The 13,381-nt window shown below is 46.2% G+C and overlaps 1 protein-coding gene across 1 annotated transcript in view; it reads left to right on the top strand.

Moving 5' to 3' along the window:
- LOC115079628 (dedicator of cytokinesis protein 2-like) overlaps positions 1-13,381 on the top strand; it is a 991,955-nt gene that overhangs the window by 883,525 nt on the left and 95,049 nt on the right. Inside the window, 2 exon segments of the mRNA XM_029583335.1 lie at positions 10,691-10,774; positions 13,048-13,185. Of these exon segments, the coding sequence (XP_029439195.1) occupies positions 10,691-10,774; positions 13,048-13,185 (222 nt within the window).

The following is a 13,381-nucleotide window of genomic DNA, read 5'->3' as shown; positions in this document are numbered from 1 at the left end:
TGGGAGTTCACTTTGACACCCATCTAGGGAAAGTCTTCCTCACAAAGGAGTGAATCTGCAAATTGCAGTCACAGATTTGGAGATCAGGGTCCCCGGGTGTGGGATTATTTACAGGTCCTGGGCTCCATGACCTCAATATTGGAATTGGTTCCTTGGATGTTTGCTCATATAAGACCTCTTCAGAGGGCACTTCTTTCTTGGTGGGACCCAAAGTTGGAGCAGTTTCATCTCCATCTTCCACTTACAGAGTCTGCCAGGTCCAGTCTATCATGGTGGCTTGTGCGGGACAATTTGACGCAAGGAGTGGATTTTTAGATACCGTAGTGGGTAGTAGTCACTACCAATGTCAGTCTCTCCGATTGGGGAGCCGCGTGTCAGTCCCAAGCGGTGCAAGGTCAATGGTCGATAGAAACATCATGTTCAATCAATCTTTTGGAAACGAGGGCGGTGCAATTAGCACTTCAGGCCTTTCTCCCACTCTTGCGCCATTGAGCGGTACGAGTTTCTCGGACAATGCGACGATGGTACCTTACATCAATCACCAAGGAGGTACCAAGAGTCAGGCGGTGGCCAGGGAAGTGGAGATGCTGATGTCTTGGGCGGAACAGAACCTCGCTCGGGTTAGCGGCGTCGCATATAGCGGACTCTAGGTGGATTTCCTGAGCTGTCAGCAGTTGGACCTTGGAGAATGGGAGCTATCGGATGAAGCGATGACTCTCATTGCAAACAAGTGGGGCAAGCCTCACTTGGAACTCATGGTGACCCACAAGAATGCCAAAGTGCTCTGCTTCTTCAGTCGCAGATGGGACTTCGGGGCAGAAGGAGTGGATGATCTAGTCCTGCCCTGGCTCATGAAGTGCTGATTTATGTATTTCCGCCCTGTCCTCTAGTAGGCAAGGTTCTCTGAAGAATAGAGATCCACCCAGGAAGAGTGATTCTCGTGGCCCCGGAGTGGCCTCATCAACCTTGATTTGTGGATCTAGTCAATCTCGCAGTAGAAAGCCCTCTGAGGCTGGGCCATCTGCAAATTCTTCCACAGCAAGGCCCTATCTTTTTTGATCAGGCGGATCGCTTTTGTCTCGCGACTTGGCTTTTGAAAGGAGGCAATTAAGAAAGAAAGGGTAACTGGGGGATGTTATTGCTACTCTTCTCTGGGCTCGCAAGACTTCTTTATCCCTGGCATATGTCTGGGTGTGGAGGGTCTTTGAGTTTTGGTGTGCAGAGCAGGATGTTACACCTAGGAGAGCTTCAGTGCCACAGATCTTAGCCTTCATGCAAAAGGGTCTGTCACAAGGGATATGCTTCAATTCCCTGAGGGTTCAGATATCCACCCTAGGATGTTTATTAGGCAAGATCAAAGGGGCATTCTTGACTGCGCATCCGAGGAGCGAAACACTTGCGACCCCCCTCTCATCACATTTGTTCTTCTTGGAGCCTCAATCTTGTGCCCAAGAGCTTGTGTGTGGCGCCTTATGAACCCCTTAAAAGGGCTACCATAAAAGATCTCATTTTGAAGGTTGTTTTGTGGCTATTATAGTATTTATTCGGCTAGGCTAGGAGCTCAAAGCCCTGTCTTGTAGGGAACCTTTTCTTTGGACTTCAGAGTTTCTTTGCGGATAGTTCCCTTCTTCTTACCTAGTCATTTCAGCTTTTCATATGAGTCAGTCAGTGGAACTTCCGGCCTTTTCGAGTTTGGAGGCTGATACTCCTCACACTAAGGAATTGTGAAAGCTAGACATCAGGAGAGCTTTATTGTGATATCTGGTGGTCACTAATAGCTTCAGACTCTCTGATCACCTTTTGGTGATCAGAGAGTCTGGCCCCACACCTATGGAGCGGGGCCAGAAAAGGTCAGCAAGCCTCAAAGGCCATGATTAGTTAAAGGAGGTGATCGGTTCCACTTATATATTAGACGGTTGTTTTATCCCGGAGGGGTTAAAGGCTCATTCTACCCATTCACAGGCGGCTTCCTGGGTGGAATGTCAGTTGTGTTGCCTCAGGAGATTTGCAGGGCAGCCACTTGGAAATAATTGCACACTTTTGCCAGACATCACCAGTTGGATGTCCAAACTTCTGAAGTTGATAGCTTCGGTGAAAGTGTTCTTCGAGTGGGACTCTCATAGTCCCATCCCGGTTAGGGAAGCTTTGGTGCATTCCAGGAGTCTGGACTGATCCGGATACGTACAGGGAAAGGAAAATTGGTTCTTACCTGCTAATTTTCATTCCTGAGTATCACGGATCAGTCTAGAGACCCACATGGGAAAGGAGAGAGCATTATGGAGAGTCCGCTCGATCTGTTTTTTCCTTAATATTGGAAATCTTTTGAAGATTGGCATAGATTTCTCTTTAAATCTGTTTTGACAATTTTTACTCTTTCCTCTGCTTGTTCATATTTTATAGTGGTAGTTTCGTTGAAAGTTTTTGTATTTTTAAAATCTGCTTGGTTCTCGATTAATACTGAGGAGCTGCAGGTGGCACACTGGGTTAAGAGGCGGTACCTGCAAAACTTTCTGTGTCTCCATCAGCTGGAAGGGAGCAAAACCCAGGAGTCTGGACTGATCCATGGTACTACAGGAACGAAAATTAGCCAGTGGGAACCAATTATCCTTTACTTGTCTTGCTGGAGAACACATTCCTGAATCCAGTGATGTTTGCATTTTCAGAACCTGTTCCTCTCCTCTCTACTTTAGAACAATGTAATGGTTCCTGGAAAGGTTCTTACCATTCTATGCAGAATTCGAGGTGTATTAGTCTCAGAAGTACTCCACTCTGCCCTTTCACAATAAGAGTGTGCATGAGATTAGCCACCTTTTAGGAGCCATGATTATTATAGTGACAATCTGTGACAATCTATAGAAAACCACATGTATGTCAATATTCAAACATTAGTTAACTAATAAGTTAGTCTAAATAAGTTAGCAGAATAATACTTATTCAGCAGCACGCTATACTGCTGAATATCCCTGTATTTGCTGCTACTTAGCCAGATAAGTCTTATCTGGCTAAGTTTAGACCTGCTATGGAGCAGGTCTAATTTATCCAGTTAATTAGACCTGCTCCATAGCAGGATAAATTAGACCTGCTCCATAAGGTGGTTAATTTAACTGGATAAATTAGATCTGCTCCATAGCAGGTTAAACTTAGGTCTAATTTATCCAGTTAATTTAACTGGATAAATTTGATTCCCTGTACATACCTGGATCAGTCCACACTGCTGGGTTTTGCTCCCCTTCTAGCAGATAGAGAGAGAGATGTTTTAGAAACAAAACTCCGCCTTATATAGGAGAGTGCCACCTTCAGTCCGCCAGTATTTCTTTGTCTCGAGCAGATGGAGGAGGTGCAAAACCTACAGTCTGGTCAGTCTTTATTTTGGGTTAGATTTAGTCTAGTTCGTGAGAGTCTCTATCTTTTTCCAGTTTAAGAGTTTTTGTCTCTTTAAAAAAAAAAAAAAAAAAAGACTCAAAAGGAAGCGTTTCCTGTGGTCTGCCTCCCAGAGGGTTGTTAGGCTCTGAGAGGGCCGTCCCCTGCTGGTCAGAGGCAGCTGCCAATGAGGGTTGAGGACCCCAACTATCAATTGAGGCAGCATGGGTGCGATACCGGGGAGCCCGGCTCACTCCACCCTAAAGATCAGCACCCTGGACCACGGTAGGCAATTTTTGCCTTAAAAATTTTTTTTTTTTAAGTAATTTTACTTTGCTTCCATTTTTGTTCAGGCAGTCTCTCCCTCCCTTGTTCTCATCACTGGGGGGGAGGGGGTCGCCGTGTTTTCGGCATCGGGGGGTGTAAATTTGAATTTTTTTCAGGTGTTTATTTCTCCTCATTGCCTTCCCCGATGCCGCAGTCGGCTGCATGTCGCGCGTGGGGCTCTGCCCGCGTAAGGCTTTCCCAGGAGAACTTGTGCTCACAATGTTTACCGGGGGGAGAAGGATCCTCCAGTGCAGGAACGGCAAAAAATATTAATAAAAGCAGGCCACCGTGTGTTCCCTCGCTGGCAGCAGGGGCTGCTCGGTCGACACAGGATCCTTTCCCATTAAGCGCGGGAACAGAGGCCATTTTACAATTGTTCCACTCTGCTACTATGGCTGCCATGGGGGAGGGGTCTTTTCCTCCTCAATTATCTCCTCAGCCACGGCCTCCTGAAAATAGGGAATCGTGGCAGCCTGTCTCCCCTGACCCGGAAGTCCCTGAGGGGACTTCTGACACCTCCTCTGAGTCTTCCTTCATTGATTTCTTATATAAATCCTTCAAGGCAAGGAAAGCAGGCAAGATGCTTGCGGGGGGAAGGTTCGATTCCCATAAGGCCCGGGCGTCTAAGCACGCCAAGTCTGATAAGGGTGCGGGGCCTATCAAGTCTAAGTGTCCCCTCCGCACTGGGAGGCCACAGGAGGATACAGATTCTTCTGAACTGGACTCAGATCTTGGGGACCCAGATTGTCAACCCCAGGTTCCACAGACAGGGGCGGATGAACTGGAGCCAGATCCGCCGCAGGCGGAGAGAGGCTCTCAGGCGGCGGAGGGCGATGACCCTAAGGTGGTTTGTCTTTTTTGTAAAGACAAATTGGCACCTCTTATCCCAGCTATACTCTCTGAGCTGGGTATTGACAGCCCTCCAGAGGAGTCCAAACTCGGGAAGATGGACCCTGTTTTGTTGGGCCTGAGAGGTCCTGCTACTGCCGTTCCTTTTCATTTTTTGGCAACGGACTTGTTTCGTGAATGGGATACCCCGGATCTCGGCTCAAAAGTCAGTAAAGCCATGGATAAGCTTTATCCTCTGCCAGAGGATGCCTTGGCAAGGCTGCGGGTACCTAAGGTGGATTCGGCGGTGTCCGCTGTCACCAAGAAAACCATGATTCCCGTCTCAGGAGCGACAGCACTCAAGGACCTCCAGGGCAGGAAGTTGGAGGTACAGCTCAAATGGATTTTCGAGGTCTCAGCCATGGGAGTCCGGGCGGCTATTTGTAGTAACTTTGCTATGCGAGCCGGGCTTCACTGGGTACAACAATTACAAGCCAATGCGGGCTTCTCGGATGAGGAAGCGGCTCAGGCGAACTGTTTGGAATCCTCGGTGGCTTACTGTGCTCATGCCTTCCACGACCTCCTCCGGACGTCCGACAGGTCCATGGTGTCGGCGGTATCTGCTCACCGGCTCTTGTGGTTGCGCAACTGGTCGGTGGACGTGTCTTCTAAGGCTCAACTGGGGTCCTTGCCCTTTAAGGGCAAGTTACTTTTTGGTAAGATCTTGGATGACATGATTCAGTCTCTGGGAGAGAATAAGGTGCATCGGTTGCCGTAAGACAAACCTCGCTCACGCGGTTCCTTTTCTTCTCAAGCCAGATTCAGAGGGAATTGGAAGTATTGACCAACCAAGTTGCCCTCTTCGTCCTTTCGTTCGGTTCCGGCGAAACAGCAAACCTATGCCCAGTCTTTTAGGGGTCAAAGATTCAGCAGACCTGGGGCAGTTCAACCTTCCTCAGGAGCAAAATCCTCCCAATGAAGGGATGCCAGTCCACTCCTCGGCTCCAGAAGTGGGGGGAAGACTGACCCTGTTCTTCGAGGAGTGGACCAAGGTGACCACGGATCAGTGGGTACTGTCCGTGATAAAACAAGGCTACGCTTTAGATTTTGCACAGTGACCCCGAGATCAGTTTCTCATCTCTCCCTGTGGGTATGCCACAAAGAGCAGTGATTCGGGAGACATTACTGCGGCTGCTACAATTAAGGGCTATAGTTCCCGTTCCTCCGGAGGAGCAAGGAAGGGGTCGTTACTCAATATATTTCATAGTACCAAAAAAGGAAGGATCATTACGTCCCATTCTAGACCTCAAGGAGGTGAACAAGTGTCTAAAGGTTCCACAATTTCGCATGGAAACTCTCCGGTCGGTCATTGCCTTAGTAAGGCAGGGAGAATTCCTAGCTTCGCTGGATCTAACGGATGCTTACTTATACATAGGGATCCATCAAGACCACCAAAGGTTTCTGCGGTTCTGCATCTTGGGCCAACATTTTCAGTTTCAAGCCCTACCCTTCGGTCTGACAACAGTGCCCAGGACTTTCACCAAAGTGTTGGTGTTGGTGGCAGCTCACCTCCGGAGAGCAGGTCTCCTGGTACATCCCTATTTGGATGACTGGCTGATTCAAGCAAAGTTGGAAGCCTTAGCCAAAGACGCAATTCACAGGGTACTGCAGTTTCTATGGTCACTGGGACGGGGTCAAGTTTTTCTCACCAAGGATCGCATCATCAAGTTACAAGCTCAGGTGCGGAGCCTGTTAGTCCCAAACCCTGGGAGAAGTTTGGAGTATCTACAGGTGCTTGGGTCCATGGCGTCAACTTTGGAGCTGGTGCCATGGGCGTTTGCTCATATGCGGCCCTTGCAGTACACATTACTGTCCCACTGGAACCCAGTATCGAAACTGTTTTTTCTCCCATTGCCACTTATGGAAGCGGCGAGGGACAGTCTAGCATGGTGGCTGGTGACAGACAATCTATCCAGGGGGGTTCCTCTGGAGATTCCTGAATGGACGGTGATCACCACGGACGCCAGTCTCTCCAGCTGGGGAGCGGTGTGCCAGAGGAAGTCCGTGCAGGGCTTATGGTGTCCTGAGGAGTCCAAGTGGTCGATCAATTGGCTGGAGACCCGGGCAGTATGGTTAGCGTTACAAGCCTTCCGTCTTCTCCTGCAGGGGAGGGCAGTTTAGGTATTATCGGACAATGCGACCACGGTAGCTTACATCAACCACCAAGGTGGAACCAGGAGTCATCCTGTGGCGGAGAAAGTGGCTCAGTTGTTCAGCTGGGCAGAACGTCACTTGATCAGCATCACGGCATCTCATATTGCCGGCGTTGACAACATCCAGGCGGATTTTCTCAGTCGGCACCATCTCGATCCCAGAGAATGGGAATTGTCAGAGGATGCTTTTCAGCACATATGCCTAGCATGGGGCATGCCCAGCATGGATCTCATGGCGAATTTTCGGAACACCAAAGCTCCAAGGTTCTACTCGCACCGCAGAGAGCCGGGAGAGGAAGGGGTAGATACCCTGGCCAGTCGACGTTCTTATGTACGTATTTCCACCCTGGCAATTAATCGGCAAAGTGCTCCACTGGATAGAGCATCATCCAGTGCCAGTTATCCTGATAGCACCGGAATGGCCGAGACTTCCTTGGTTCGCAGACCTCCTCAATCTCGCGGAGGCGGGTCCGCTACGGTTCCCAGGGATCCCAGATTTACTTCACCAAGGACCCGTTTATTTGGAAGAAGCAGATTTCTTCTGTCTAGCGGCATGGCTTTTGAACGGCGCCGTGTAAGTGCCAAGGATTATTCTTCTGCGGTAGTGACTATGCTCCTCCGTTCACGCAAAACTTCCACTAATCTTGCGTATGTTCAGGTTTGGAAGGTTTTTGAGACCTGGTGTCTTGAATGTGATGTTTCACCAACCCGAGCTTCAGTATCCAATGTTCTGTGCTTTCTTCAAAAGGGGCTGTCCATGGGATTATCGTGTAGTTCCTTACGTGTTCAGGAAGCAGCCCTTAGTGCAGGGCAGAACCTTGGCGACACATCCAGACATAGTGCGGTTCCTTCAGGCAGCCAAACATTTACGTCCTCCGCTTCAACATCCTTGTCCTTCTTGGAGTCTGAATTTGGTGCATACGGCTTTGTGTGCGGTGCCTTTTGAGCCCTTAAAGAGGACAACACTGAAGGATATTACGTTGAAGGTGATTTTTCTCATTGCTATCACTTCAGCTCGATGAGTGTCAGAACTCCAAGCGCTTTCTTGCCGGGAACCTTTTTTGGGGCTCTCCAATTCGGGAATTTCCATCTGGATGGTTCCTTCTTTTCTGCCGAAGGTGGTATTTTCTTTTCATGTCAATCAATCGGTGGAGCTCTCAGCCTTTGGGGATCTGGATCGTTCGGATCCTCTGTCCCGTGATTTGCGGAAGCTGGATGTTTGTAGAGTGCTACTGCACTATTTGGAAATCACAAATGAGTTTCGCATGTTGGACCATCTTTGTGCTCTGGAAAGGTCCTCGATGGGGTCACATGGCTTCAAAAGCTACCATTGCCCGTTGGATGAAAGAGGCTATCACTCCTCTTATTTGCTATGGGGCCGAGTTCTTCCAGTCAGCCTCCGGGCTCATTCTACTAGATCGCAAGCCGCGTCCTGGGTGGAGTCTCATTTTGTTTCTCCACAGGAGATCTGTAGGGAGGCAACATGGAAGTTTCTACATACTTTCACGGGACATTACAGATTGGATGTGCAGGCTGCAGATTCGGGAGGATTCAGAGAAGGTGTGCTACGAGCGGGCCTCTCTGGATCCCACCCCGGATAAGAACAGCTCTGGTACATCCCAGCAGTCTGGACTGATCCGGGTACATACAGGGAAAGGAAAATTAGTTTCTTACCTGATAATTTTCATTCCTGTAGTACCACAGATCAGTCCAGAGGCCCGCCCTGTCAGCGTGATTCAAGTGGGGGAGAGTCCGCTTGTTTTTCCATTTTTTTCTGCAGAATTTTGAATTTCCTTGTTCCTTACTTTTCATGTGGTTCTATAGGTTCAGATCTTACTGGAGTTCAGTGACCTGGTGTTAAATGTTTCTTTCTGGTTCAGGTGTTAGTGTATATAGTTATGGTATCTTATGGGAGCCATCATGCCTTAAAATTACGAAATACTGGCAGACTGTAGGTGGTCCTCTCCTATATAAGGCGGAGTTTTGTTTCTAAAACATCTCTGTCTCTGTCTGCTAGACGCGGTGCAAAACCCAGCAGTCTGGACTGATCCATGGTACTACAGGAACGAAAATTATCAGGTAAGAAACTAATGTAAGTAATGCAAGATTAGTATTTGAGTGATCTCATACTGGGCATCATCGTGAATGCTTGATCGCATATATATAAATTCTGCCGTTCTTTATAATCATAGGTAAGACGAAATATAATTTTTCAAATTGCTTTTCATAATGTTGAATTATGTGAGTGTCTCAACTTTTTTGTAGTGCAAACAATTTTTTTTTACAAATAATTATTTTCACCAAACTTCTTTAGTAAAATAGCCACTTAGCTTTTATGGAGGAAACAATTCAAAGCCCAGCGTTAAAGAGGCTTAGTATGGAAGTGTCCGACATGGTCCGTGTTTCGGACGTGTACCTTCTTCATTGGGTCAGTGATGTGTTTAACTTCAGCGAGTGTTCGCCATCAAACCGGTAGTGAGCACAGTAAGATGTGAGTACACTACCGGTTTGATGGCGAACACTCGCTGAAGTTAAACACCTCTTACTGGCCCCATGAAGAAGGTACACATCCGAAACACGGACTGTGTCGGGCACTTCCATACTAAGCCTCTTTAATGCTGGGCTTTGATGTGTTTCCTCCATAAAAGCTAAATGGCTATTTTACTAAAGAAGTTTGGTGAAAATAATTCTATGTAAAATATTTTTGCACTACAAAGAAGTTGAGACACTCACATAATTCAATACTATGAAAAGCAATTTGAAAACTTAGAAAAATTATATTTCGTCTAACATATGATTATAAAGAACGGCAGAGTTTATATATATATATATATATATATATATATATATACACATATACAATCAAGCATTCACGATGATGCCCAGTATGAGGTCACTCAAATACTAATCTTGCATTACTATATAACCTTTTGATGCTGGAGTTATGTTACATTGTTTCTGTTGGTTACAATTAAAACATACATAAAAATAGTGTTAAAACAAAAGAATCAGTGGTGACCGCTGAATGTAACCAGATATTCAGTGGCCACTACTTAGCCGGATAAGTCACTACTTATCCGGCTAATGTAGCATTCACCATTTTTTCAATATCAGGGCCAGAGCCACATACGAGTTTATAATAGGCCACCCTTGAAAAATGGCAAGTCCTGCAGTCCTGAGACTGGCACACAGTATTAGACAATTACAATCTTTCCAGATATTCTGTGTGACTATGGGCAAGTCACTTTATGACCCTGTGGCTCCGTTCTAAGCCACAGACTTGGGGGGTGGGGGGTAAGGCAAGTAATTCCTCTGCTTTGGGGTCTTATAATGTAATTTGCAATAATGATAGTATCCTTCCTTCCTCTCCTTTATGGTAGCTCTTGTGCAGTCTACGGTCAGGATAGTGCCAGCAGACCCTTCAGTACACAGGTGTAATTGTAAAGTACCTGGGGATTCTGGATTACAAGTATCATATGAATGCAGGCTGGTATTATTCTGATGGTCATTAAATGCCAAATCAAAACATGTTTTTGATATAATGTCTTCAGTTGCAATGAAACTTTTTATAAAATATTGTGGTTGGTATAGTCACTTACAACTTTTTTGTTTAACCTTTAGAGCAGAGGCTGCATGCAGAAGATAGTCAATAGGGCTGTATGCCCTGTGAACCTAACAATCCACTACTTCCAGCATCCTTGGGTAGCAAATGAGGAGCTACCTCTAGTGTCCCTGAGTGGCTAATGATCCACTACTTTTATCATTCCTAAGCAGCCAATGATTATCAGTTAGGTTCTTTCTATGAATTGGTCTTTCAGCATGTATTGAAGTGAAAGTTAGAAAACCAGAATAGACTAATATCTCCTGAAGACATGTAGTTATGGGGTGCACATAGCACAGAGACTAGAAAGAAGGGTGTTGTTTGTCAGCTGAAATGACAGAGCTCTGTTTGTCTTATTCAGGCGTTTTTTACAGATCTGTATGCAAGACAACATCCAGAAGATCATGAAAAACTGAACAGACTGAAGGATCTCATTGCATGGCAGGTAACTTGGTCTTAGCTGTGTATATTTGGCTTAATCAGGTCTTTCCTTCTGATTGAATAGGAGAAGATATCTATATTACAAAACTGAGTGGCTATGGGTTGATAGAAAATTAAGGATTATCAACATATATCAGCATATACAGAATGAATTTAATCAAGGATCATTAGCCCTCAGCATATACAGAATGAATTTAATTAAGATCATTAGCCCTCAAGGAAGCACCCATGTCAAAAAATATAGCATATGTGTAAGGAAATGTCACAACTCCAGATTCCTGTGATTTGGATCAGGCATAGTAGCAGTAGCACAAGAAATTTCTAAGTTTTAAATAGTCAAAATAAGAAAGTGAGCAAATGTAATTCATTTCCTAAGCACGTAATTCAGATATGAGCAATCCACACGCATACGTCAGTGTATCCAATAATTTCCTCTTGAGCAATCAGGCAACCAAATCTACCAAAATAAAGTATTCAGTACATATAGAATCATGTAGGACCTCCAGGAGACTCGTCACTGAATAACCATTCAATATGAGCAAATATCCAGCTTTTTCCAATGCCCCCACTAGCGAGAACCTGCTCTCATTGGCTTCGTTGCCCTAGCATCAAACAGCAATTTATTCTTACATGGTGAACATTCTCACAAATTTGTTACCAAGCATCTCTCCAGATTTTTGGGTATAGTACTTATGGCTATCAACCACAATGCCAATTGGCACCAGAAGCTAACTAAACCCTGTGGTCCTTTCTTATGTCCCACACACAGGAGTATCCATAATCATTCTAAAATGTCTGATTATTGATTAAGTGCAAGAAGTCATCTTGGCTGTCTCTAGAAAGCACCAACATAGAAAGGATTAAATTGAGCCAAGGATTTAAATAGAAAATTAATTGTTGGAGGGCTTTCAATTATAGTTATTATATCATCTAGAAGGACTACAAAATGTAGCTCATCAAAGAAACATAAGACATTAATTTCCCATGTTTTTCTAATATATCTGGATTGGAGCATTTGAATCTCTTTCATGATACATTACCACCCATTGTTAAGGTAATTATTGTTCCCAAAATTCCTTCTCTGCAAACATTTAGGCCGATACAGTGAAAATCGCGGGAGAGCTAGAGACACTAGCGCACCCCTAGCGCCTCTTTTTTTGACAGGAGCGGCGGCTGTCAGCGAGTTTGACAGCCGGCGCTCAATTTTGCCGGCTTGGGTTCTCAAACACGCTGTCAGCTACAGGTTCGGAAACCGGTTGCCGGCAAAATTGAGCTTCCGCCCACGAGCTGCGGGCAGATTAAAACATTTTTTTTAAATTTTTAATTATTTTTAACTTTTGGGACCTCCGATTTAATATCGCCATGATATTAAGTTGGAGGGGGCACAGAAAAGCAGTTTCCCGGTGCCGAGAGAAATTAACGCCTACCTTTGGCAAACAGGCACTGTACTGTATTGGCTTGTTTGTCAATTACTCAAGAGTTATAGTTATCGGCTGTTATTGCAGAGTCAAATGGAAACCTTCTGATATCACTTGCCTTGAAACTAGATTAAAATTGGATAATGCATTTTTTTTCATGCAATGAACAAACGGGCGGATTTTAAATGCCCTGCTCGCGTAAATCCGGGCGGATTTACGCGAGCAGGGCCCTCGCGCGCTGGCGCGCCTAGTTTGCATAGGCCACCGGCACGCGCAGAGCCCCGGGACGCGTGTAAGTCCCGGGGTTTTTTTAAGGGTGTGTGTCGGGGCGGGGCCGAATGACGCGGCGTTTCGGGGGTGGGATGCGGCATTTCGGGGGTGGAACCGGGGGCATGGCGCAGGCCCGAGGGCGTGGTCGAGGCCTCCGGACCAGCCCCCGGGTCGGATGATGGCGTGCCAGCAGTCCGCTGGCGTGAGTAGATTTACGTCTGCTTCTAGCAAGTGTAAATCGAGGGACAAAGGTAAGGGGGGGTTTAGATAGAGCTGGGGGAGTGGGTTAGGGAGGGGAAGGTGAGGGGAGGGAACAGAGGCAGGCTGCGCGACTCGGCGCGCGCAGGCTGCCCAAAATCGGCAGCCTTGCGCGCGCCGATCCAGGATTTTATAAGATACGCACGGCTATGCGCGTATCTTATAAAATCCAGCGTACTTTTGTTTGCGCTTGCTGCGCGAACAAAAGTACGCGATCGCGCTCTTTTTTAAAATCTACCCCAAAGAATTTATGCTGCTCTCTTATCCAGCTGATGCTAATGTTCTGCAGCCTGCTTCACACGTTTCTGTGTTGTTTTTTTTTAAATCCAAGATTCCTTTCCTTGGAGCTGGAATCAAGATTCATGAGAAGCGAATTGGTGATGATCTTCGACCTTTCCACAGCCGCATGGAGGAGTGTTTCAGGAACCTGAGAGCCAAAGTGGAACAACAGTATGGCAAGAGAGAGCTGGTAAGACTTCATTTTTTCTCTATTGCGTGATTTTCAATTTTATTGATGCATATGCAGATTGATCCAAAATGTGACTGAAGCATGTGCTTAAGTCCATCTCTTAAACATGAGTTTAGTTAGAGTTAAGACCACTTATTGGACAAACTAAATTGCTGGTGACTGACTAGGTGGTCCACTTGCCCTCCTGCTACTGGAT

This window comes from Rhinatrema bivittatum, chromosome 18 (assembly GCF_901001135.1).
Source record: "Rhinatrema bivittatum chromosome 18, aRhiBiv1.1, whole genome shotgun sequence".
Classification (NCBI taxonomy): domain Eukaryota; kingdom Metazoa; phylum Chordata; class Amphibia; order Gymnophiona; family Rhinatrematidae; genus Rhinatrema; species Rhinatrema bivittatum.
The sequence above is the reverse complement of the archived record's forward strand: the minus strand, read 5'-3'. Positions and strand labels throughout refer to the sequence as shown.